A 24,526-nucleotide genomic window follows, 5' to 3' on the forward strand; every position below is an offset into this window, starting at 1 on the left:
ACACGACTATCCAGCGTGCGAAGCTCGGCCTGGGCCAGCTTCATTCCTCATCGTTTCTCAGGAACTAAGTTTTAACCCTTTACCTTAAACCTGGAAAAGACTAAAGCAAGCGAGCCGTGCGCTTCAGACTTCAGCGGAAACTCGCAGGGGGAACCAAAAACTTGGGCCGGCCGGGCGACAGCGACGCGAGGCCGGTTTCGAAGAGCGGCCGGGAGCCGGGCGAGCGCGGCGGCCGGACGCGCCTGCCGCAGAGGGTGGGTGGGGCCGCGCTTCCTCCCAGCCCACGCCGCCTCCGCCCGCCACGTGACCCGCCGTGTTGTGGTCCGGCCCGCGTGGGTGGCGGGAGCGGCGGGAGGGCGGGAGGGCGGGGGCGACGGGGCCGGGTCACGTGACGGGGTTTAAATCTCCCGCAGCCGGAGCCGCGGGGGCGCCAGTGCCGCGAGTCGAGCGGGAGCAGAGGAGGCGAGGGAGGAGGGCCAGAGAGGCAGTTGGAAGATGGCGGACGAGGCGGCGCTCGCCCTTCAGCCCGGCGGCTCCCCCTCGGCGGTGGCGGCCGAGAGGGAGGCCGCGTCGCCGCCCGCCGGGGAGCCACTCCGCAAGAGGCCGCGGAGAGACTGTCCTGGCCTGGGGCGGAGCCCAGGCGAGCCCGGCGGGGCGGCCCCTGAGCGGGAGGTGCCGGCGGCGACCGGGGGCTGCTCCGCGGCGGCCGCGGCGCTGTGGCGGGAGGCGGCGGCGGGCGGGGAGCGGGAGGCCCAGGCGGCGGCGGCGGCGGCCGGAGAAGGAGACAATGGGCCGGGCCTACAGGGCCTCTCCCGCGAGCCGCCGCCGGCCGACGACTTCGACGACGACGACGACGACGACGAGGGCGAAGAGGAGGAAGAGGCGGCGGCGGCGGCGGCGATTGGGTACCGAGGTGCGCAGGGCGCGGGCGGCTGGGACTGCGCATCCCCTCCTCCCTCTCTGGGGCCCCTTGCGGTGTAGGGCTTTGGGGGCTCCGGGGGGCGGGCTGGGGGCTCAGGTCTGGCCTGCGGCGCCCCCTTCCCACCGCGGGCCTCGGCTGCGCTCCTCCCCGGCTGCCGGCGGGGCTGCGGGAGCGGCCCGCGCACCCCCTCCCTCCGCTCCCTTTTTCCCTCCCTCCGCCGCCCGCCTGCGCGGCTTTGCGCTTTGCGCAGCCGCCGGGCCGCGAAGCTCCCGCAGTTGGTTTTAAAGTAAGTTTCTCTCTCCTCCTACTCTCTTAGCTTATTGCCTTTGTTTAACATCTTTCGCTTTTCCGTATCCCCGCTTCCTTGCACACGTAAGTCTGCAACTTTTGCCCGTCCCTTTTCATCAACCTTTTGCAGTTGTCTTTGCAAACTGATACACCTGTGCAATTCACGGCTTTTTTTTTTTTTTTTGAGGGCCTTTATTTTTAAATTTTAAGGAGCAAAGCTATTTCTAAAGTCATAACCCACAAAATTTGAGAAGCATCGCTAAATTTCTGAAATGTTGCAATGAATGCGTATTGGGAGACTGATAGTACTTTAAGACTAGTAAAGTAGGCTTTTTTCTTTTCTTTTTTTAAAACATAAGATTGTATTTATTCATGAGAGAGAGAGAGGCAGAGACATAGAGGGAAAAGCAGGTTCTCTGCGGGGAGCATGATGGGATCCCAGGACCCCGGGATCACGACCTGAGCAGGTTCTCTGCGGGGAGCATAGGGGATCCCAGGACCCCGGGATCACGACCTGAGCCAAAGGTGGACTCTCCACCAACTGAGCCATCCAGGCGCCCCAATAGTACTTTTTTTTCCTAATTATATATACTTAGAATGTTTTTTAGATTAGATATAATTTTGCGTGTATGTGCGTATCTGATAACCCTGAAACACAAACTCATTTTTGTTGTTGTTGTTATGTTAAAGCAGATGTGTTAGTTGTGTATGTCATATCATCTTTGAGAGTTTTCATATTTTTCAGTCTGAGGAGTTTCTGTCGTGAATGTTCGTCTTTACCAGTAAATTCAATCTGGAGCATTTGATCATAGAAGTGCATTAAGTTCTTGATTAGTAAATCACTTATTGATTTCTGTAAACAGTTTAATATGGGAAACGAATAATGCAAATATATCTTTGGAAGTCTAGTATTATGTAAGAGAAGGGCAAATAATTGTCATGAATTTGAATGATTTCTGTTACATTTTTGACCAGTTTCATGAATTCCCATTACTTGTGATCAATAAGTTCAGTTTAGATTACCACTCTGTGTTTTGATTAAGTAAACCTAACTTATTCCTAGATTTTCATGAGCTGAAAGTTTTAAGATTCGGTGCAGAATGTGTAAAGATGTGCATATATGGCTCTTAGAATGGTGCAAGCTGACCCAGTAGGAAGTTTTTAACCTAGGTACTATGAATGAATGTTCAGTGGTTTATTCAGTGAAAGTCATTGCATCATAACTGTTACAGATTTGTATACATTTTATTTTATTTTATTTTATTTTTAAAGATCTTATTTATTCATGAGAGAGAGAGGCAGAGACACAGGCAGAGGGAGAAGCCGGCTCCTTGCAGGGAGCCCGACGTGTGGGACTCGATCCCGGGTCTCCAGGATCACGCCCTGGGCTGAAGGTGGCGCTAAACCGCTGAGCCACCCGGGGTACCCAGATCTGTATACATTTTAGAGGCAGATTGTTTCATCAGCCTTTAGTTACTTTGGTTTCTTTTGCAGATAACCTTCTGTTTGATGATGAAATAATCACCAACGGTTTTCATTCCTGTGAAAGTGATGAGGATGATAGAGCCTCACATGCAAGCTCTAGTGACTGGACTCCAAGGCCCCGGATAGGTACGGTTTCAGAGCTTTAGAGAATAATGTCTTTTTCTTTTTTGTATTTTTTTATGTCAATTAAAAATAGTTTTCTGTACCCTTATAACTTGATGAGGTTTTTAGGTGCTTCTTGAGATTTAGTGTCAGCTTGTGTTTCTACGGAAGGTCTAGTACTTTGTTCTTTTTGGTTTTAAACAGTTTAAGCCCCTGGAAGCTGGCCTCTGGTATTTCTCAATCAGGTCCTTCTCACACCACCAGTTCTTTTCACTTGTACCTCTCTGTGTGGAGTGCTTTTTCTCCAGCGTATCTTGCACTCTCTCAATTCAAGTCTGTTTTTTTTCTTTTCCTTAATACTTAATCACTTTTTTTTTAAGATTTTATTTCTTTATTCGTGAAAATACACAGGAGAGAGAGAGGCAGAGACACAGGCAGAAGGAGAAGCAGGCTTCATTCAGGGAGCCTGACATGGGACTCGATCCCGGGTCTCCAGGATCAGGCCCTGCCTGGGCTGTGCTAAACCGCTGAGCCACCCAGGCTGCCCCTTAATCACCTCTTAATAAGCTCTGTATCTTAAACATTTTTTATTTCCTGTACTAGAATGTAAGCCCCACAGGGGCAGGGATTTTTGACTGGTATACTGTTTTGTCAGTATTTAGAAAAGTGCCTGGCCCACAGTTTGTGCTCAATATTAAGTATGTTGTTGAAATGGGAAAGTGTTTTGAAGTAGAGAACACCATGAGATTTTTATACCAAAGTTATAACATGATCATATTGAAAATGGTCTCTTTCTTTTTCTTTTTTTTTTTTTGAGAATGGTCTTTTTCTTAATGTGCTCTTCTTCTTTTAAAAGTACCTTGACTCTTTAAACAGTGGTGATTAGTTCCTCCTTAGTGTCTGTAATGTTCACTCTATTTTTGGTTTTCTGAAACTAGGAAACTAAGAAATTTCAGGGTAAAAATTATTAATATTCAAAACATCGGTATGCCATTTTGGGAGATTGGTTAAGATCAAATTAAAGATTGTTACTGGAAAAAAAAAGATTAAAAAAAAAAGATTGTTACTGGAAAAATTTAAAAAGTGATTATGTATAGATTTCCTGTGGGCTTTTTGGGACTGGTACCTTTTCCTTTATTGATTGGTAAAACTGATTTGTAGAACTATTTTGTACACACTGTTATTAGTGTGTATTCTAGATCTTAGCCATAGAAATTTAATTCTGGTAGGTTTTTTTCTCTTATTTTATTCAATATTGTACTAGAGGTTCTAAATATTACAATAGACAAAAACAAAAGGAATCTATTAGAAAGGCAGCTATAAAGCTGTTATTTGCAATAGACCAGATTAAGTAGAAATTTTGATGGAATGTTAAAAAAAGCCTACCAAAATTAAGTGATTAGAGCAAAGGTATAGGGTACGTGATCGTTTTTTCATATTTCAGGGAAGACTTATGTGAATTAATAACTGACACTTCCAGACATTAATTAAGTACTTAGTAAATGAAGATGATTATTACCAGTATTTGAATAATTGGTGTTGTAGTCTTTTGACCCAAATCAACTTAACATACTAAGTTTTTAAGTATCACATGACAAATATTTTTTTGAAAGAAAATATTAAATGATCTGAAGAGTAAATTATAGTTTTATTTTTAGAAACAGGAGAAAAGAGGCTGGATTTAAGAGCTCTAAGAGCAGGTACAACTCTTGATCTCCTTAATTTCCTTGGGAGAGAGTAGTCACTAGCTCTAAAAAAACTAAATACCTATATATTTCATTTTCCTTGCAAAAAAACTTTAAAGATTGCTAATTCATTACTTTAGAAAATGAGATTTTTGAATGACTTAAAGGTGGATTAGATCTAATTCTTTTCTCTCTTATGTAGGTCCATATACTTTTGTTCAGCAACATCTCATGATTGGCACAGATCCACGAACAATTCTTAAAGATTTACTACCAGAAACAATTCCTCCACCTGAATTGGATGATATGACACTGTGGCAGATTGTTATTAATATCCTTTCAGAACCACCAAAAAGGAAGAAAAGAAAAGATATTAATACAATTGAAGATGCTGTGAAATTACTGCAAGAGTGCAAAAAAATAATAGTTCTAACTGGAGCTGGGGTATGTAAGATGTAATAAAACACTAGTAAAAGGGTGAGGTGGTGTGTGATTTTTTTCTTAGCCTTTTCCAAGTCAGAAACATTTTTTGGTTAGAAGAATTTATCCTAACATGATAATGGGAATTTGCATTTGGAAACCATGAAAAGTGCTGCAGCAGTTGTTAAATTGGTTCATTTCTTTAAAAACTTCTCCAATAAACTTAGGAAGTATTTGTTTGTTAACAGTACATGGAGTTAGGAAAGGGTTTTTTACTTATAGTATTCTGCTACAGCTCCTAAAGGAGATGCAGGTAATTCGGTTTGCATAAACTGGATCAGGGTCTGCTGGAAAAATTGGGTCTTTGTTCCATCTTTCTGGGGGAAACCAGGAACCTAATTAGTGTTCACAAGTAAATAACTTAAGTTGGGAAGGCAACAGGTTCCTGCCTCCTCTCCATTTTTTTTTTTTTTTTAAATTTTATTTATTTACTCATGAGAGACACAGGCAGAGGGAGAAGCAGGCTCCATGCAGGGAGCCCGACGTGGGACTCGATCCCAGGTCTCCAGCATCCCACCCTGGGCTGAAGGCAGGCGCTAAATCGCTGAGCCACCCGGGCTGCCCCCCCCCCTTATTTTATTTTATTTTATTTTATTTTATTTTATTTTATTTTATTTTATTTTATTTTATTTTTTATTATATTTTATATTTTATATTTTATTTTATTGTTTATTTTTTAAAGGTTTTATTTATTTATTCATGAGAGACCCAGAGAAGAGAGAGAGAGAGAGGCAGAGACACAGGCAGAGGGAGAAGCAGGCTCCATGCAGGGAGCCTGATGTGGGACTCGATCCTGGGTCTCTCCAGGATCAGGCCCTGGGCTGAAGGTAGCGCTAAACCTCTGAGCTGCCAGGGCTGCTCACCCCCCCCCCCCCCCATTTTAATTTAAGGTGATGTGAATATGGTGGCTTGATGTGTGGGCATTGGCCTCACTTTGGGTTTGTACTTAGCTACCTAGGGCCATTGTGTGTTGAATACAGAATATGTTACGTGTTAGTGACCTAGGGTGATTGTTGGAGTAAAATTCAGTCCTGCATTTTGCCATTTTGAGTTAAGGCAGAGTGCTATTTAATCATAAATGATTGTCAAGAATAGTTCTGCCTTGTTCACAGATGTGATTTAGTCAAATTAGTTTTATCTGAGGTCAGAGTGGAGTCAACTGATAAAATTGTGAAACAATAAGTTAGTTGACTTCTGAAATTCCTATTTGAAATGTCAGTTAAGAATTAAAATACTAAAAAAAAAGAAAATTAAAATACTGGGGACGTCTGGGTGGCTCAGCGTTCCAGCATCTACCTTTGGCTCACGGCTCCTGGAGTTTGGGGATCGGGTCCCACATTGGGCTCCCTGCATGGAGCCTCCTGCTTCTCCCTCTGCCTGAGTCTCTGCCTCTCTGTGTCTCTCATGAATAAATAAATAGAATATTAAAAAAATTATTGTACAATAGAGTTTTTAAAGAAAATACAGGAATTTAATATTCTTGAAGTAGTAGAACCCTGACCAGATGACATTTTTGTTTTTGCAAATATGTGACTGATAGAGAATCTTGCCTGCTTTGTAGTTAAAATAATTTGAAATGATTTATTTACTCTGTTCTCAAATTGCTGTTGCTTTTTTTTTTAATTTTTTTTATTTATGATAGTCACAGAGAGAGAGAGGCAGAGACACAGGCAGAGGGAGAAGCAGGCTCCATGCACCGGGAGCCCGATGTGGGATTCCAGGATCGCGCCCTGGGCCAAAGGCAGGCGCCAAACCGCTGCGCCACCCAGGGATCCCTCAAATTGCAGTTGCTTTCATTCATTGATTAAATGCTTAAAGGTTTAAAATTAGCCAGAAAAAAAATTAGCCTGACTTAAAATTCCTTACCCCATTATGATTGGAAAATATGGTGGATTTCATTATACTGCTTTTTGGTGTTTGTTATATTTGAATTTGAAATTAAAGTAGGGAAAAAAAAAATAAATTGGAGTAGGGCAGTATTTTTGTTCCCTCAAGTTTTAAAGCAAAATATTTTTCAATTCTTCCCCTAATTATATGATGAAAGAACTAGTAATTATAAACATAGAGATAGAAGATTTAATTGTACAAATTATGCCATGCATATTTCAGGTTTCTGTTTCTTGTGGAATACCTGACTTCAGGTCAAGAGATGGTATTTATGCTCGCCTTGCAATAGACTTCCCAGACCTTCCAGATCCTCAAGCAATGTTTGACATTGAATATTTCAGAAAGGATCCAAGACCATTCTTCAAGTTTGCAAAGGTACTATGAAATCTTCTAGTTATTCTTTGGCTTTCTCTCATGAAAATGTATTCTATTCGCATTGGGGGTTCTTACGTTTACCATTCATGGTCTAGTAAATTGGGTAGTAGGACTGTGATAGAGTAAGATCATTGAAATAAAGTCATTTCAGTCAGAATTTTCTGATTCCCAGAAGAGGCTCTATCAGTTACGTTTCATTTTAGGATTGGGCTTATTTTTAAAGAAGAGACTACTTCTATCTTTCAAGTTTGCATTTTAGTAATGGCCTTTATATCGTTCAGGCTATTTTAGAGATTAGTAGACCATATGAAATTAACAGCACTTTGATTTTTAATATTTTTTATGAATCATAAAGGTTGTAATCTCTGCTTTGGTGTTTTTTTTTTTTTTTTTTTTTTTTTTAAAGATTTTATTTATTTATTCATAGAAACACAGAGAGAGAATGAGAGGCAGAGACCCAGGCAGAGGGAGAAGCAGGCTCCATGCAGAGAGCCTGACTTGGGACTTGATCCAGGATCTCCAGGATCATGCCCTGGGCTGCAGGCAGCGCTAAACCGCTGCGCCACCGGGGCTGCCCTGGTGTGTTTTTTAGTAGCCAGGTTTAACACATGAGGATATGCCTGAAAAATTTGTGATTGGGGATGAAGATTCTTAGGTTGCATGATGTTAGCCAAGTTTGCTTTACATTGTTTTAGAGTTTCTTGAGCCTGCACTGTCTTAATCCAGAATCCTCTAGTTACATGGGTCTGCTAAGTACTTAAGTATATTCAGATGTGATATAAGTGTGGAAGACACCAGATCCTGGAAACATAGTACGGAAAATAATATTGTTATATATTATTAACAAATACTGATTATATGTAGAAATAATATTGTATTTGATATTGGATCAGAAATTATGATGATTTCGTGCTTTTAGTGTGGTTACTAGGAAATCTAAATTGTGTGTACATGGCTCACATATTTCTATTGGGCAGGTCTGTTGTAATAAAGTTTGAGATTGTTACACCATACCCAGGAGATTTTAGTCATTAGAAAACTTTTTATTTTTTTTATTCTATAGTTTAATCCTATGGAAATAAATTATAAAATTGTTGCTAAGCTTTGGTATATTTTTTAACGATCTTTTGTATTATTGATTAGTTTTTCATAAATCTAGAAATTAAATGAAACTGAATTTTAATTAAAAAGTGCTATTTTCAAACCATATAGTCTTTTTTTTTTTCAAAGATTTTAGTTTATTCATAGAGAGAGAGAGAGAGGCAGAGACACAGGCAGAGGGTGAAGCAGGCTCCATGCAGGGAACCAGACGTGGGACTTGACCCTGGGTCTCCAGGATCACACCTCGGGCTGCAGGCAGCGCTAAACTGCTGCGCCACGGGGGCTGCCCACCATATAGTCTTTTTATATAACTCAGAAAAGTTTAACATTTCACTGCTAGTAGTAGTACACGATTTTTGAAGAACAATGAAATACCACATAATTCTAGGTTTCTTGAATTGGACCTAGGTCACTTACTTAATAGCTCTAGTTAGCGGAATCAACCCTTAGAAGGCCAGCAAGTAACTAGAAATTACTTTGATCTTATTATTTGATGATAAAAGTTGATTCACTGGTACATTTATATAATGCTTACTAGATTTATACTGTAAATTCTGTGTTCTGAGAAGAAACATGTTGCCCAAACTAACTTAGCTTTTTTCCTTAAGTATATATTAAATTGCCTAGTAAAGTAGTAACCTGATACTTGGAAAAATGTGGTAACTGAGAATTGAAACAGCAAGGGTAAGAAACCTTAGTTGTCTAATGTCCAAACTGAGTATTCAGTTTAGCTTAAAATAGCTTGGACATGGAAGAATCTGTAGAAGCAATTCAGAATTACTCTGCTAAAGACAAACTGTAGGAGGAACTTAAAAAAAATGCACCTAACTGAAATCTAGACTGCATAAGAGAAAATAAGTGAGTTATAGTAAAAAATGGCACACTGTTATTAACAGTTATAATGTTTTTAATCACCTATATACATCTTTCATGCCACCTGGGAGAAGTTTGGAGGGGCAGCATTTTTCTCTTCTATAAAAGTTTTAAGAATTTGTCTATTTAGTTTAATGAAGTGAAAAAAAGTTGTCACTTAAAGTACATCCTTTTTCAGTTTTGTTTATATAAGTTTAATTCTGCATGATTGAGTGTTCATTAAGTTATGTTGAGAGCCAAATATATTAACCTTTGTAACTGCTACTCATATAGAATTGTTATACTTTAATTCTCACATTAGGAACTGTCTAAACAAATGCTTTTAGGTCTCGAAGTAGCACTTAAAATTGATAGTAATGGTAACAGATTGAGTTAATTTGGGCCTAAAAATGAATAGGAAAAGCTTAAGGGGAAATAAGGACAAAGAATGAAAGATCATTTACAGAAATGGAGAATGAGGAGAATGTATAAATATTCCACAGTTTTTTTTACTAGAATCTTTATTTTTTTATTTTTTTAAAAAATTATTTATTCATAGAGAACACAGAGAGAGAGAGAGGCAGAGACACAGGCAGAGGGAGAAGCAGGCTCCATGCAGGGAACCCAATGTGGAACTCGATCCCGGGTCTCCAGGATCACACCCTGGGCTGCAGGTGGTGCTAAACCGCTGTGCCACCAGGGCTGCCCAAACTTCGTATTTTTTTTTGAATGTTTTATTTATTTATTTATGAGAGACACAGAGAGAAAGAGAAGAGAGGCAGAGACACAGGCAGAGGGAGAAGCAGGCCCCATGCCCGCAGCCCGATGAGGGACTCGATCCCGGATCCTGGTGGGATCACGCCCTGAGCCAAAGGCAGATGCTCAACCATTGAGCCACCCAGGCGTCTAGAATCTTTAAATATTACATAAATAAAATACTCATAACCTAAAATTTTTTTATCAGTTTCTCTAAATGGGCAGAAAGTTCATAAAGATGGTTTATGATTTTGGCCTGTTAGTGAATTTAATATGACACCATGAAAAGAGTAAATATTACTGGTGAAATTTAGACATTTTGGAAGGAAGGAGTTTCTACACATGTATTGAGGCAATGATTATATATAATTATTGAGAAGAAACATTTCATTTAGAGGGGAAATTCCAAGTAAAGGAAAAGTGTGTTGAAGAGATTATTGGCCCATTAGAGTAGTTTCTTACCCAATTGACATTTTGGGATGGATAATTCTTTGCTGTCAGGAGCTGTCCTATGCATTGTAGGATACCTAGCAGCATTCCTGGCCTTTTCCCACTAAATGTGATTAATAACACTGTCACACCCAGTCTTGACACTCAGAAAAATGCCTCCAGACATTGCCCAAATGTCCCCTGTAAAATTGTTTCCTCTTTGAGCACCACTGTATTATACAGTGTGCCTACCTGTGGTTTATCTTTTTGAATCCTGGTGTATAAGGAAAAATTAAGCCTAACATTAAAGCTGTATAACCGTGTTTTTTTTTTTTTAAAGATTTTATTTATTTATTCATGAGACAGAGAGAGAGAGAGAGAGAGAGAGGCAGAAACACAGGCAGAGGGAGAAGCAGGCTCCATGCAAGGAGCCTGACATGGGACTCGATCCCAGGTCTTCAGGATCAGGCCCTGGGCTGAAGGCGGCACTAAACCGCTGAGCCACCCGGGCTGCCCCGTATAACTGTGTTCTGAACCATTATCCTCCTGCATGGTAAGGATTTGGATTGATAGTGAGTTGTGGTCGTGGTTCTCAGGAGTCTGATATGGTTAGAAAGGAGTGGCTGTATTAAGAGTCAAGGTGAAACTGAGAATGTACAAATAACTTTGTTGTTGAAAAGGACTGTGTTCAGAGAATATAGATGTTATCCCATATTGAATTCAGTGAATGCCCTTTAACCTAAAGTGATTAAAAGTCAAGAAAAAGTAGAGGGAGAGATTAAACTGAATTTTATTTTATTTTTATTTTTATTTTTATTTATTTATTTATTTTTTTTTTTACGTTTTTATTTATTTATGATAGTCACAGAGAGAGAGAGAGAGAGAGAGGCAGAGACACAGGCAGAGGGAGAAGCAGGCTCCATGTACCGGGAGCCTGACGTGGGATTCGATCCCGGATCTCCAGGATCGCGCCCTGGGCCAAAGGCAGGCGCCAAACCGCTGCGCCACCCAGGGATCCCTAAACTGAATTTTATTAACTTACTTCCAAACATCTTTAAATTTTATTCAGTACATTACTGCTTTATTGATAATGTGTAAACATACCAGATCCTGTAGTTATAAAGTTAAGGAATCTTAAAACCAGTTCATTACCTGAAAATCAAAAAATGCAAGTCAGAAAAAGCTATATAGTCCCATTCATCTGAAGACAGGGATAATACCTATATGTATGTAGGTTACATATGTATAAATGCATCTATAGTTTTATACCTGGATGTATATAATTATATGAATGGGCTCTTTTGCCTACTGCTTTGGATTTGTAGTCTTTGTATTTAATGAACTTTTTCTGTCAGATATTATAATGGTTATAATGTTCATCAATGGTACTGTAATTCTACAAATGTGTATTTTGGGTGTTTCCTACTTTTATTGTAAATAGTGTTGCTGTGAATGTCCTTTTTGGTGTGTTTCCAATGTTGTTAGGATAAATTCCTGAAAGTGCAGTTGCTAAGGGTTTTGAATCATTGCTACCTGGAAAGGTAGAATAAAATATACTATCAGAAGTGTTTTGGGATGCTTGGGTGGCTCAGCGGTTGGGCGTCTGCCTTCAGCTCGGGGCATGATCCTGGAGTCCCAGGATCAAGTCCCACGTCGGGCTCTCTGCGTGGAGCCTGCTTCTCCCTCTGCCTCTCTCTTTCTCTGTGTCTCTCATGAGTAAATAAAATCTTAAAAAAAAAAAAGTGTTTTAGAAGGCTGATTTTTAGCATGCCCCTCTCCCCTACATACCCCAAAAACCCTCCATAGTACACTATTAGCATTAAAATACTTTAAAGAAAAGCACATGCACATGTGTGTATTGTATATATGGTTTAAGAAATTCTTTTTTTTTTTTTAAAGATTTTATTTATTCATTCATGAGAGAGAGAGAGAGAGAGAGAGAGAGAGGCAGAGGGAGAGGGAGAGGTAGGTTCCACAGGGAGCCTGATGTGGGACTCAATCTCGGGACTCCAGGATCACACCCTGAGCCGAAGGCAGGTGCCAAACCGCTGAGCCACCCAGGGATCCCCTGGTTTAAGAAATTCTAACAGTACAAAACATGTTAGTTGGCCTCCCCCTTCAGTCTTCTCTACCTCTAATCTCTTCAGAGATTACCATGGTAAGATAATTTCTTGGGTTTCCTTCCAGGAAAAAAAAAAAAAGAAGTAAACTTGTTTGTATATATAGGTGAGGGGCATTATTTGTAGGTTTCCAGTATTTTGAAAATAATTACCAACAGAATCATACACCTTTTTCTCTACTTTGCTTTTTATTCCCTGCTTAATATTCTTGGAAATAGTTTCATAATGGCACTTAACAGATATACATTATTATTATTATTTTTAAAGATCTTATTTATTAGAGAGCACAGGCAGAGGGAGAAGCAGACTCCCTGCTGAGCAGGGAGCCCCATGAGGGGCTTGATCCCAGGACTCTTGAGATCATGACCTGAGCTGAAGGCAGATGCTTAACCGACTGAACCACCTAGGCACCCCGGTACACCTCATTTTTACGATAAGGCTGCATAGTATACTACAATATATTTAGTCAGTTTCCTATTAATGGATATCTAGAGTTGTTTTTAAGGCAGTTAAAACTATCAGTTTAATAAATAAAAATGAGCGTCTTCTTGTATTACTGTTTTATTGTGGTTTATTAGTGTAGAGGACTACTTTTTACTACTGGCCAAATGTGTATTTTTGAGTTGCCTATTCGTAGCTGTTCTTTTCCATTGGGATGCTTTTCTTTTTGCTACTGATTTGTGGATACATCATGTATATTTGAAGACTTTTTATGTTAGTTGGTGATTGGAATTCCAGGTTGCAGTAATCCCATGAAGATGTGCACAATGAAGTGTATTTCCTAGACTGGTTTTACAGGACTAGCTTGCAGTACATAATAGTGGTGCCTATTAACTTAAAAGAGAAATCAGAAACTTAATTTTGAGGGATCAAATTTGAAAAAGATGGTCTTTTACTAGAATTTTAGTGGTAAAGTGATAAAGAGTCATAGTGATAAAGAGCCATATTTTGTTGTCAAAACTGGATTTGAATGATAACTCTGCTACCTACTGGCTCTTGTGACTTTTGGCAAGTTATTTCTGTGCTTTGGTTTTTTCATTTGCAAAATGGGAATGCATATGTCTATAGTAGAGTCAGCAAACCTTTCCAGTATAGGGCCAGATAGTAAATACGATTTTCTTTGTAAACCATATAGGAACTCTCATATTTTTTTTTTTTTTTTTTTTTACTTTTTGAGCCTTTTAAAATGTAAAAACCCGAGTCCTCAGCCTGGTCTAAAGCATTATAACATAAATAAAGGTGTTAAGCCTGGTACATGCTAAAAGTTCCATTAAGTGGTCACTAATAGCTTAACTAATTGAAATTCTCTTGTGTTTATTTCTGGATACATTTGTGTAGAAGCATTCCTTTTTTTTTTTTTTTTTTAAGATTTTATTTATTCATAGAGAGGGGTGGGGGGTAGAGACACAGGCAGAGGGAGAAGCAAGCTCCATACAGGAAGCCCAGGTCTCCAGGATCACACCCCAGGCTGCAGGCGGCGCTAAACCGCTGTGCCACTGGGCTGCCCAGTGCATCTTTTTAATAGCATTTAAAGCATTTGGTCCCAGTTCTGCTTCCATTCTAATCTGTAAGTTACCCCTTGGGCAGTAACAGAATGTCCCAGCCCACGTGATTGTATTGTTATCCTTTTTTTTTTTTTTTAAGATTTTATTTATTTATTCATAGAGATACAGAGAGAGGAGAGAGAGAGAGAGAGAGAGAGAGAGAGAGAGAGAAGCAGGCTCCATGCAGAGAGCCTGACGTGGAACTCGATCCAGGGTCTCCAGGATCACACCATGGGCTGCAGGCAGCACTAAACCGCTGTGCCACGGGGGCTGCCCCTGTATTGTTATCCTAATAGTACTTAGGATATTGAGATTTGTCTTACTTAGAACAGGGTTAGCTAGCATGTCAAACATAGGAGATCAGTCCATACCTTTGTGACTTTTTTTAAAGGTTTATTTGAGAGAGCAAGCGAGCATGAGTTAGGGGGAGAGAGGCAGAGGGAGAGAGAGAGAAGCAGACTCTTTGCTGAGCGTGGAGTCCAGGACACTAAGATCATGACCTGAGCTGAAGTTAGATGCTTATCTGACTGAGCCACCTAGGCACCCAATTCATACTTTTATCTGAAAGTTATCCCCAGCCCATTTGGTTTTTAGCTGTCTTCACGGTAAGAGCATGAGGACAGTCTTTTACCAGAATCTTTAAAAATTACATAAATAAAATACTCATAACCTAAAATTTTTAGGAGAAGTTTCCGTTAATAGTCCTTCCAGGGTAATTTCTTTTCCATTATTTCAGATTATATCCCTTAGTTTGAATGTAGTATTTGAATCTAATGACTCAGTCACGGTCTACTGTATATTCAAAAGAAAATAGACAAAGTTAAGATTCAAATCACTTAGGTTCTAACATAAAATACAGGCTTATAAGATAAATTATTCATAAGTTCTCCCCAACTACAGGAATTGATTTGTAACGTTAAGGGCTAAATTACCCTGAACTGTTATGGATTAGGTATGATGGGAAACTGGAGTGTGGAGTTGAACTACTGTCCTACATATTTTTTTTTTCCACACATTTTTTTTTAAAGATTTTATCATTTATTCATGAGAGACAGAGAGGCAGAGACACAGGCAGAGGGAGAAGCAGGCCCCCCATGCATGGAGCCCGATGTGATACTTGATCCCGGGTCTCCAGGATCATGCCCCGGGCTGAATGCAGGCACTAAACCGCTGAGCCACCCGGGGATCCCCATTTTTGTGTTTCTTACCTTCCTCTTTAAGAAGGAATGGGGAAGGGGCACCTGGCTAGCTCAAAGTTCAAATCCTAGCTCATTAGAGCATGCAACTCTTGATTGAACTCTTGAGCATGAACCTTGAGAGGTGGTTCAAAGTTCAAGTCCTGTGTTGGGTGTGGAGCCAACTTTAGTATATGTGCTGCTAAAGTGAGCACAGTGAAGCCTACTTTAAAGAATATCTATATCTATGAAGGAAATGGGGGATGAGGAGACACAGAAAAGTTCATACTAGGAGGGTAGAGTCTTGTTACTCTTGTTGCTCTGGAGGTAGTCATTTGTTCATGTTACGAGTTTGGCATGCTATTCTTATTTTGCTTATTAACTTAGAACTTATTTTTGTCTGTAACCTAGCATATTAGAATATTTGTTGTAAAAAAATATTTTTTAAAATAAAAATCCATTTCCAGAAAGAGAGAGCTTAGTAAAATAACTATGATGATTAATCCTTTAAACGTCCTAAAACAAAGCATCCTGGAGAGAAGACAGTGGTTAGTATAGCATGATGCAAGTGCAGTGGTTCAAAACATAATGCGGCTTTCGGTTTTCTATAAATATAGCTTAAATAAGCCCTTTACTTGTTACTACTTTTTATATGCATTTCTGTTTCTTATGTTGTAATGTTGTCAATGAAATTCATGAGAAAAATTTGAATGTGAGGTAGAATTTTTTTTTTATTTTTTTTTAAATTTTTTATTTTTGTATAACCTTTTCAGTAGCATATGGACATATGTAGGGTGGTAGTTATAATGAGATCTGCTGATTATATTTACCTGAAAGGTATCCCTGTAGGTAGTTTTTTTAAAACTTGAAATATTAGTTTTTTAAAATTTGAAATATTAAATAGGTTAAAAGTAAAGTCATCTATAATCTTACTAAACTTTCTTTTTTTTTTTTAAACTTTCTTGTATAATGTCAGAAGTTGAAAGTTTCCTCACCTGTTTATAGCTTGTTTGCATTCTTCTTGATGTTTGTATGAACTTACTGTATACATGTGCATATAATTTCCATTTTTGCTTAATAACAAAACAACAAAAAACTCTACACACTGGTGACTAACTTGCTTTTTTTCACATTGAACCATTGAACCATTTTCCAGGTCAGTACATTTAGACCTCTCACGTTCATTTTAATGGCTGCATACTCCACTATTATGGATGCACTGTATTTCTACAACCAGTCCCCTATTCCCACAGACAACAACTGTGTCTGATTTTTTGTTAGCATTGTAATAGGTTAGAGGCTGTAATGAATGGTAAGGAAGTAGGTAGCATTACTACTTAAAAAAAAAAAAAGTAGAGAAGAAAACTTCCTTTGCCATAGTCACTAAATGAAATTTAATAAAAACACTGTCAAAAGTTGAGAGGACCAAAATTGATACTTTTTCTCTGATCTTTTTGCCATGTGTATATCTGAATTCTTTGTTTTTAAAGAAGAAACAGCATTGAAGCATTATTTGGGGGGAAAAACACACACACAAAATCCAGCAACTCAGCATTCATGAGCAACTCTATACTATACCAGTATGTGCCTGTGCAGTGGAAGGAAAACAATTTTGGTAAGGAAATAAAACTTTAGCTTTAAACTTCCAACAGGTTGATATTTATAATGAATGATAAATGAACAACTTTTAATATTGTGTTTGACAGTGCCTTTTAGTTTTTAAAAGAAGTCACCATATCTTTGGTATCTTTAATTTCAACTTTTATTTTTTCTTAAAAACAAAAACAAAAAAACAAAAACAACAAACCCTGAATTTGCAGCCAACAAAAAATTAGATATATTCTCAGGTGTGTATTTCTTCTGACTTTATTAAAAAAAAACCCTGTTAACATTTATTAGAGATGGTTATGGGTTGACTTTTTCCTTCAAGGGGCAAGTTCACTAATTGCTGAGTTTATGCATATTACAGCAGCAATCCTTTTGTAGGTGTGTGTTGCAACCATCTAGATGCTTTGAGATGCTCATGTATTTTTTAATTTATTTATATATGGGGGACTATCATTGGTAGTTTTTTGGTTAAACCTAAACGTGACATGTATTATACTTATTTCTTTACTGTAATCTTTTTTCTGCCTTTTGCATTATATAGGAAATCTATCCCGGACAGTTCCAACCATCTCTCTGTCACAAATTCATAGCCTTGTCAGATAAGGAAGGAAAACTACTTCGGAACTATACTCAGAACATAGATACACTGGAACAGGTTGCAGGAATCCAAAGGATAATTCAGTGTCATGGTTAGTAACCTCAGAGTTGATTTCTTTTATTTAGTTTTATAGGAAAAAATAGGATTAGAAAGTAGGCTGCTTTCCTGAAATGGAAATTTAGTCATGTTATCTGATTAGTTGTAGATAAGTTTTAAAAAATGGGGTGCAAAAAATTTAAACCAGAATTATTGGCCTTGATACTTAATTGTACAAAATATCAGCTTAATGTCCTATTGTGTTTCAAAAGGTTTAGTGGTTGTATTCCATTAAATTCTTCTAAATAACCTCCTTTGATTACAAAAGTAATACTAACTCATGTAAGAAAAATATGACCTGTTTAGTTTATGAAACCAAAGGAATGGGGTAATTCAGATGTATAGAATTTAGATATTTAGAAGACTTTCCAATCTAAAACAACAAGTAGGAGCAGACCATTTTCTTACGTTTTTTATGTATAACTGTTAATTAAGCTAAGGTCATACAATTACAACCTTCCAACTCTGCAGATTTTAACTTTCAAGGAATTGGTTTATTTCATTGAAAGACCATCTTTAGGAAGTGTCACTATGTCAACATCTCAATAATTGAGGATTGGATTCTGTCTGTATTTTAATTATTTATTCCTGAGTTTCCCCTGTGGAGTGTCAATTCTCTTTTCTGGTGTCAAACTTTATAATCTTTGTGGTATGTTTAAAGAAATAGAAATCTTTTTTAGCGGTGCATGTGTTGTTTTTTAGGTTCCTTTGCAACAGCATCTTGCCTGATTTGTAAATACAAAGTAGACTGTGAAGCTGTACGAGGAGATATTTTTAATCAGGTAATTTATCACCTGTATTTTAGAAATTGTGCATATCTGTGATCTGTTTCTTCTTTTGCTTTCACATTTTTCTTATTTATTTTTTTTTCTGAAAGTTTGTGATACAGAAAGATCCAGGAAGATAATGTTAGCATTGCGAATTCTGATGATCTATACGAGAACCTTTTAATCCCTTAAGTTGAAAACATTGCTCTATAAATAATGTCTCTAAAATGATGAAATTGGCTTCTTAATATCTAAGTTAAAAGCCCAAATCATAAGTGAAGTGTTGGATATATTAGAGTTTCTCAAAAAAAAAAAAAAAAAAAAAAGTCTCTCTTACTTTCCCTTTTTAGTGCCTGTCAGATTCTGAATCTTAAATTTAGTTTTTGGTAATCCTTTAAAATATTTAAAAAGTTATTATAAAAGGTATTTCATGTATGATCACTGTCCCCAAAACACAAATTCAGGAAAATAATGACAGAGAATAAAAATCATCCCGATATAAATTACATGTGCTTAGCTGTATATATAGTTAATTATACATAATTATGAGTGGAGAATAGCATATTAAAAAGGGATAATTTCTTACGTTTTTTAAAGGATTAAGTCCTGTGCATACATATATACAGATGCTTGATCTGCTGTGGACTCTTAAATATCAAATGTAGGTGTCTTCCTGGACATTATAATAGCTACATACTCAGATATTAACATCTTTGTATTTGATCGTATGTTGATAAAGTCATTTGGCATTGCCATTGAGAGTTGTATCCAGTTTTCCCTATTACTTATCCACAGGTTTTCTGTTTTCTTCGGTAATTTTTTTCCCCTAAGTATTTAAGTACACGGCCCTTTTTCATATGCTTCCACACTTCAGCTTGAAAACACATCTTTTTTTTATGTGGGAATTCTAGTTTTTTAAGTTTTTAATTTTAATTCTACTGTAGTTAACATACAGTATTAGTTTCAGGTGTACAATATAGTGATTCAGCTTGATAATTTTGAAATGTGTTCTTGCGAAGTGTGTAAATGTTGACTATTTCTAACTTGGGCTTTCCCCCTCCCCCCAATCTCAACCAAAATCTGGAACACGTAGGTGGTTCCTCGTTGTCCTAGGTGCCCAGCTGATGAGCCACTTGCTATCATGAAACCAGAGATTGTCTTTTTTGGTGAAAATTTACCAGAGCAGTTTCATAGAGCCATGAAGTATGACAAAGACGAAGTTGATCTCCTCATTGTAATTGGGTCTTCCCTGAAAGTAAGACCAGTAGCACTAATTCCAAGTAAGTAGCTGATGATTTTTAGAGAATATTTCTGTATAGATGGCCATAGGTTGTGGGGTTTGTACAGTGGACCCAATGATCTTATTCTCTTTCAGGTTAAAGAGTGGTGAAGAGCCAAACTTTACTTTTTAGCTGATACTCAACATTCACGAAGATTGGTTAATATGACATTTTGATGTAGGGGGTGTGGGAGAGGCTTATCAAAGCAGAAGTAATGTCAAGTTGTGATGTGTATGAAAAATTAAGACAAAGGGAAATAGTTCAACTTTTAGCAGAATGTATTTTTTATATGACAGGAGTTAGCTTCAGCTAATTCACCTATGCTTAGGAAACAGTCCTTAATTTTTGTTATTTCTAGTCTTAGATTATAGTTTATCTTTCAAATTTAGTTGATATTAGGTTTAATAAGTTCAAATGTATAGCTAGATATGAATGTAATCTATAGAATTGTAATATGTTAGAGAATTTGGGGGCTCAATATAGTCTTGTTTTTATAAGAATAACAGTCATGTTTTAGGGTGCCTGGGTGGCTCGGTTGGTTGGGCATCTGACGCTTGATTTCAGCTCAGAACATGATCTCCGGGTCATGAGGTCTGGTCCTGTATCAGGTTCTGTGCTGGGTGTGGAGCCTGCTTAGGATTCTCTGTCTCACAAAAGTAACAGTCATGCCTTGTCCTAAACATTGTATGTGGGGGATGCTTGGGTGGCTCAGTGGTTGAGCATCTGCCTTCGGCTCAGGATGTGATCTCAGAGTTCAGGGATTGAATCCCGCATTGGGCTCTTGTATGGAGCTTGCTTTTCCTCCTCCTGCCTATGTCTTTCTGCCTTTCCCTGTGTTTTTCATAAATAAATAAATAAAACCTTCAAAAAGAAATCATTGTATGTGGATCAGTTTTACCTATAAGGGTGTTTGTATATGAAAATGCTCAAATACAATTTTAAGTCCTGTTTACTCTCAGGAATATTTAACATGTACTCTCATATTATTTCTTTTCTCCCTCTAGTGAGGAAGCAAGGGGAGAGGAAGTTAGAGGGGACTAATTCATTAACATCAGGTGTGCCCTAAAGATGAGAGAAGAGAGGAGAGAGAGAATATTGAACTTTTAAGGATTTTATTATTTTAGAGCATGTGAGAGCAGAAGGAAGGAACAGGAGGAGGGAGAAGGAGGGGAAAAAGAATCTCAAGCAGACACCTGTACTAAGTGCAGAGACCCACATGGACTGATCTCTGATCCGGAGATGACCACCTGAGCCAAAACCAAGAGTTGGATGCTTAACTGACTGCGCCACCCAAAATATCAATCTCTTAATCAGAGAATTAAATTAGAATCCTACACGAGCAATCATAGAGCCAGAGCAAACAGTTGGAAGAAACAGGAGTTCAGCTCTACAATTCTGTATCTTTTCCCTACCAATATGTAATGGCTTTATCAGTTTCAGTCGTTTCCCCAAAAGAGCTGTGAAATTCTTTGTCAGTAGAATATAGGATAATTTGTAATGAAATTTAATGAATAAACTCCTTCATTTTTGAGTATTTTTTTTCTCTTTAAAGGTAAGCAATTTTTTTTTTAAGCAGAGAAATTTTTAAAAGATTTTTATTTATTTATTCATGAGAGACAGAGAGAAGCAGAGACACAGGCAGAGGGAGAAGCAGGCTCCACGCAGGGAGCCTAACATGGGACTCCATCCTGGGTCTCCAGCATCACACCCTGAGCTGCAGGTGGCACTAAACCGCTGCGCCACTGGGGCTGCCTGAGAAATTCTTTTTTTTTTTTTTTTTTTTCAAGATTTTATTTATTTACCCATGAGAGACCCAGAGAGAGAGAGGCAGAGACATAGGCAGAGGGAGAAGCTGGCTCTGTGCAGGAAGCCCCATGTGGGACTCAATCCAGGGACTCCAGGATCACACCCTGGTCCACAGGCAGGCACTAAACCGCTGAGCCCCCTAGGCGTCCCGAAAATCTTAAAAGCTTTCTGTGGGGCAGTATAATAGTGTGTTGCTAATAGGCAAAGGTGTAATTTTTTAAAGATGTAAGATACAGGTATATAATAGTGGAAAATAGACTTAAATGAATTTCCACATGCTAGATCAGGAGCTGTTTTGATAGAATATCACTATGTGCCAAGAGCTTTTCTTTTTCCTTTTTTTTTTTTTTTCCTCTGAATTCAAGAGCTTTTCTATGCGCTTGACAACCTTGAAAAAGTACTGTTATCTCTATTATGTAGACAAGGAAAGTGAGGTACAGGGTAGAAGAGTCTGAGAAGATTGCTCAGAAATAATCAGGTGATGGGAAACAGGACCTGAAATTTTATGAAGATGCTTAACTAATGTTTATTTGATATCTTGATAAAATGTGATTGCTTGGTTGAGTAGTAGTGGTGCATTTCTTTTTTCATTATAGGGAGCATGTTAGATTCTTGTGTAAAACATCTGTTGTGGCTTTCTTAAGTTAGCTTCCTTCCCTTTTTCTAATGTATCTTTCATCTTTCTTTTAGGTTCCATACCCCATGAAGTGCCTCAGATATTAATAAATAGAGAACCTTTGCCTCATCTGCATTTTGATGTAGAGCTTCTTGGAGACTGTGATGTCATAATAAATGAATTATGTCATAGGTTAGGTGGTGAATATGCCAAACTTTGCTGCAACCCTGTAAAGCTTTCAGAAATCACTGAAAAGCCTCCACGAACACAAAAAGAGTTGGCTCATTTGTCAGAGTTGCCACCCACACCTCTTAATATTTCAGAAGACTCCAGTTCACCGGAAAGAACTTCACCACCAGATTCTTCAGTGATTGTTACGCTTTTAGACGAAGCAACTAAGAGTAATGTTGATGATCCCGGTGTGTCCGAATCAAGAGATTGTATGGAAGAAAAATCACAGGAAGGACAGAATTCTATTAGGAACATTGAAAGTGTCACTGAACATCTGGAAAGTCCGGATTTGAAGAATGTTGGCTGTAATACTGGGGAGAAAAATGAAAGAACTTCAGTTGCTGACCCGGTGAGGAAGTGCTGGCCAGCTAGACTTGCAAAGGAGCAGATTAGCAAACGGCTTGATGGTAAGGAAATGCTGAAGGTATAATTATTTTACCGTTTTGAAGGTATACTTATTTTAACAAAATATTTCCAAGATATAAGCAATTTTTGCAAGGTCACTGATAAGGTAGCTTTATTTATAGCTAAATCAATAGTTGTGTTTAGAGAAACTGTAAAATTGAGAATTTAAGCTAGAGAAAGGATAAACAGTGGTATCTTACAATAAACCAAGGGAAGAAATAGTGTGTTTAAGTCTTCTCTGTATCTTGTGTTTCTTCAGGGAATGAGAAGGTAAGCACTGAATTGAGAAGAAAATTGGGAAATCTATTGTGCTCTGCCATTGTCTGGTGAGCTTTAGCTGGTAAAACTGATGACTGAGATTTGGGTATGGTTACCAGAGGGCAGCTGTTTTATTTTATATACATTATTTGATTTTAATCTCAGAGAAGCAGGAACTATTATTACTTAATTGCTGTTGGTGGGGATACTGAAGGCTGTAGGGGTTAAGTACCCTGTGCAAGGTAACAGAACATGGAAGAGCCAAACTGGATTCCAGGTCTATCCTCAGGGCCTGTCCTCTTAACCACTATGCTCTGTTGTCTCAAATCTAGAAAACATCTTTGATCCTTCTCAATAGAATACTAGGAATAACAGGTACCTAGTTTTTTGTTTTAATTGAAATATAGTTAACATGCAAGAGTACCGCATAGAGATTATATACCTTAGGAAATGCCTACATGATAAGTGTAGTACTGTCATCATACAAAGTTACTACAACATTCTACCCTCCCTTCCTCTTTGGCAACCACCAGTTCTCTTTGAGTCTGTTTTGTTTTTTAGATTCCACATATAGAGGAAACCATATGGTATTTGTCTTTCTCTATTTTTTTCCATTTGAAAGTAGTCATTTATTAACTGACCAGATTACAAAAATAATCATGGCAGATACCTTAGTTCATCTTTCTAATAATAGCCTATTGATCTGGTCTTCCCTGTTGCGAGCATCTCCACTTTCTACAAAATGAGTGGTCTTTTTCTTCATTCCACCGCGTGGAAAAGATAATTTGAAGGGCCATAAAAGTTTTTCGCTTCTTTGAAACGTTTTCCTACGGTATAGATCTCATGAATCAGATCCTCCATGCAGATGCCATATTTACCAAGAGATTGGGCAATCAATGTGTTATCTGTCAGGGCAAGTTGATTCCTGTTGATCTTGCCATAACCACGCTTGTAGATCAATTCATTCACTGACTTCAGGTTTGGGTACCCCCATGCTATATATGCTATAATTCTTAGCATGTTAACTGAAGCCTCGTTGAGCTTAACAAAGGTGCCATTGAAGATCTGGCAAAGGCGAAGAAGCTGCAACACCTTTCGAACCTTTGGGCTCACACCATTGATACCTCTGATCCTGATGACAAATGCCAACTTGGGTTCTGCAGGCACGTAGAAGTTGCCAGCTTTTCTTGCCATCCTCGCCATTTGAATCTGTTCTGTACATCTGCCTGTATTCCTGTGGTAATGCTTAGCTTTTTCATAGATAAGCTTCCTCCTTGCCTTTGGAAGCATCTTTTGGGCAAACGTTTTTCTCAGACGATCTTCAACTCTGCGAAATTCCTTCGCTTTTTCTTAAGGACTTCTGGCACAGCAGGAACCTTCTTCTCTTCTGCACCCTCCGTGGATCCAGCCGGAAAAGAGTTGACTTCCTTTGCATGACATCCTCTAGGTCCATCTTTCACAAAAAGCAAGATTTTATTCTTTTTTTTTTATGGCTGAGTAATATTCTATTGGAGATATATGTGTATATATATATATTTTAAGATCTCATCCATTTTTCATGAGACACACAGAGAGAGGAGCAGAGACACAGGCAGAGGGAGAAGCAGGCTCCATGCAGGGAACCTGATGTGAGACTCATCCCAGGACCCCAGGATCACGC

At 38.6% G+C, this 24,526-nt stretch overlaps 2 protein-coding genes across 5 annotated transcripts in view; one reads left to right on the top strand and one right to left on the bottom strand.

Annotated features, from left to right (window-relative positions):
• The first annotated feature begins 477 nt into the window (after positions 1 to 477).
• Positions 478 to 24,526, top strand: part of SIRT1 (sirtuin 1) — a 32,399-nt gene continuing 8,350 nt past the window's right edge. The window contains exons 1-8 of one of the 4 annotated variants that reach the window (XM_038534098.1): positions 478 to 913; positions 2,705 to 2,821; positions 4,685 to 4,926; positions 7,072 to 7,224; positions 17,351 to 17,498; positions 18,206 to 18,285; positions 19,364 to 19,550; positions 22,047 to 22,610. In XM_038534098.1, the coding sequence (XP_038390026.1) occupies positions 496 to 913; positions 2,705 to 2,821; positions 4,685 to 4,926; positions 7,072 to 7,224; positions 17,351 to 17,498; positions 18,206 to 18,285; positions 19,364 to 19,550; positions 22,047 to 22,610 (1,909 nt within the window). In that variant the 5' untranslated portion in view covers positions 478 to 495. Of the gene's footprint in view, positions 914 to 1,189; positions 1,209 to 2,704; positions 2,822 to 4,684; positions 4,927 to 7,071; positions 7,225 to 16,691; positions 16,817 to 17,350; positions 17,499 to 18,205; positions 18,286 to 19,363; positions 19,551 to 22,046; positions 22,611 to 24,526 lie in introns of those variants that run through there. The other 3 variants (XM_038534097.1, XM_038534099.1, XM_038534100.1) reach the window with 3 other exon arrangements.
• Positions 21,381 to 24,315, bottom strand: LOC119871462 (60S ribosomal protein L7-like). Its single transcript, XM_038534101.1, is given in 2 exon segments — positions 21,381 to 23,664; positions 23,667 to 24,315. Coding segments are annotated over 2 exon segments (612 nt in total). The 5' UTR covers positions 24,157 to 24,315; the 3' UTR covers positions 21,381 to 23,542.

This window comes from Canis lupus, chromosome 4 (assembly GCF_011100685.1).
Source record: "Canis lupus familiaris isolate Mischka breed German Shepherd chromosome 4, alternate assembly UU_Cfam_GSD_1.0, whole genome shotgun sequence".
NCBI classification, from domain to species: domain Eukaryota; kingdom Metazoa; phylum Chordata; class Mammalia; order Carnivora; family Canidae; genus Canis; species Canis lupus.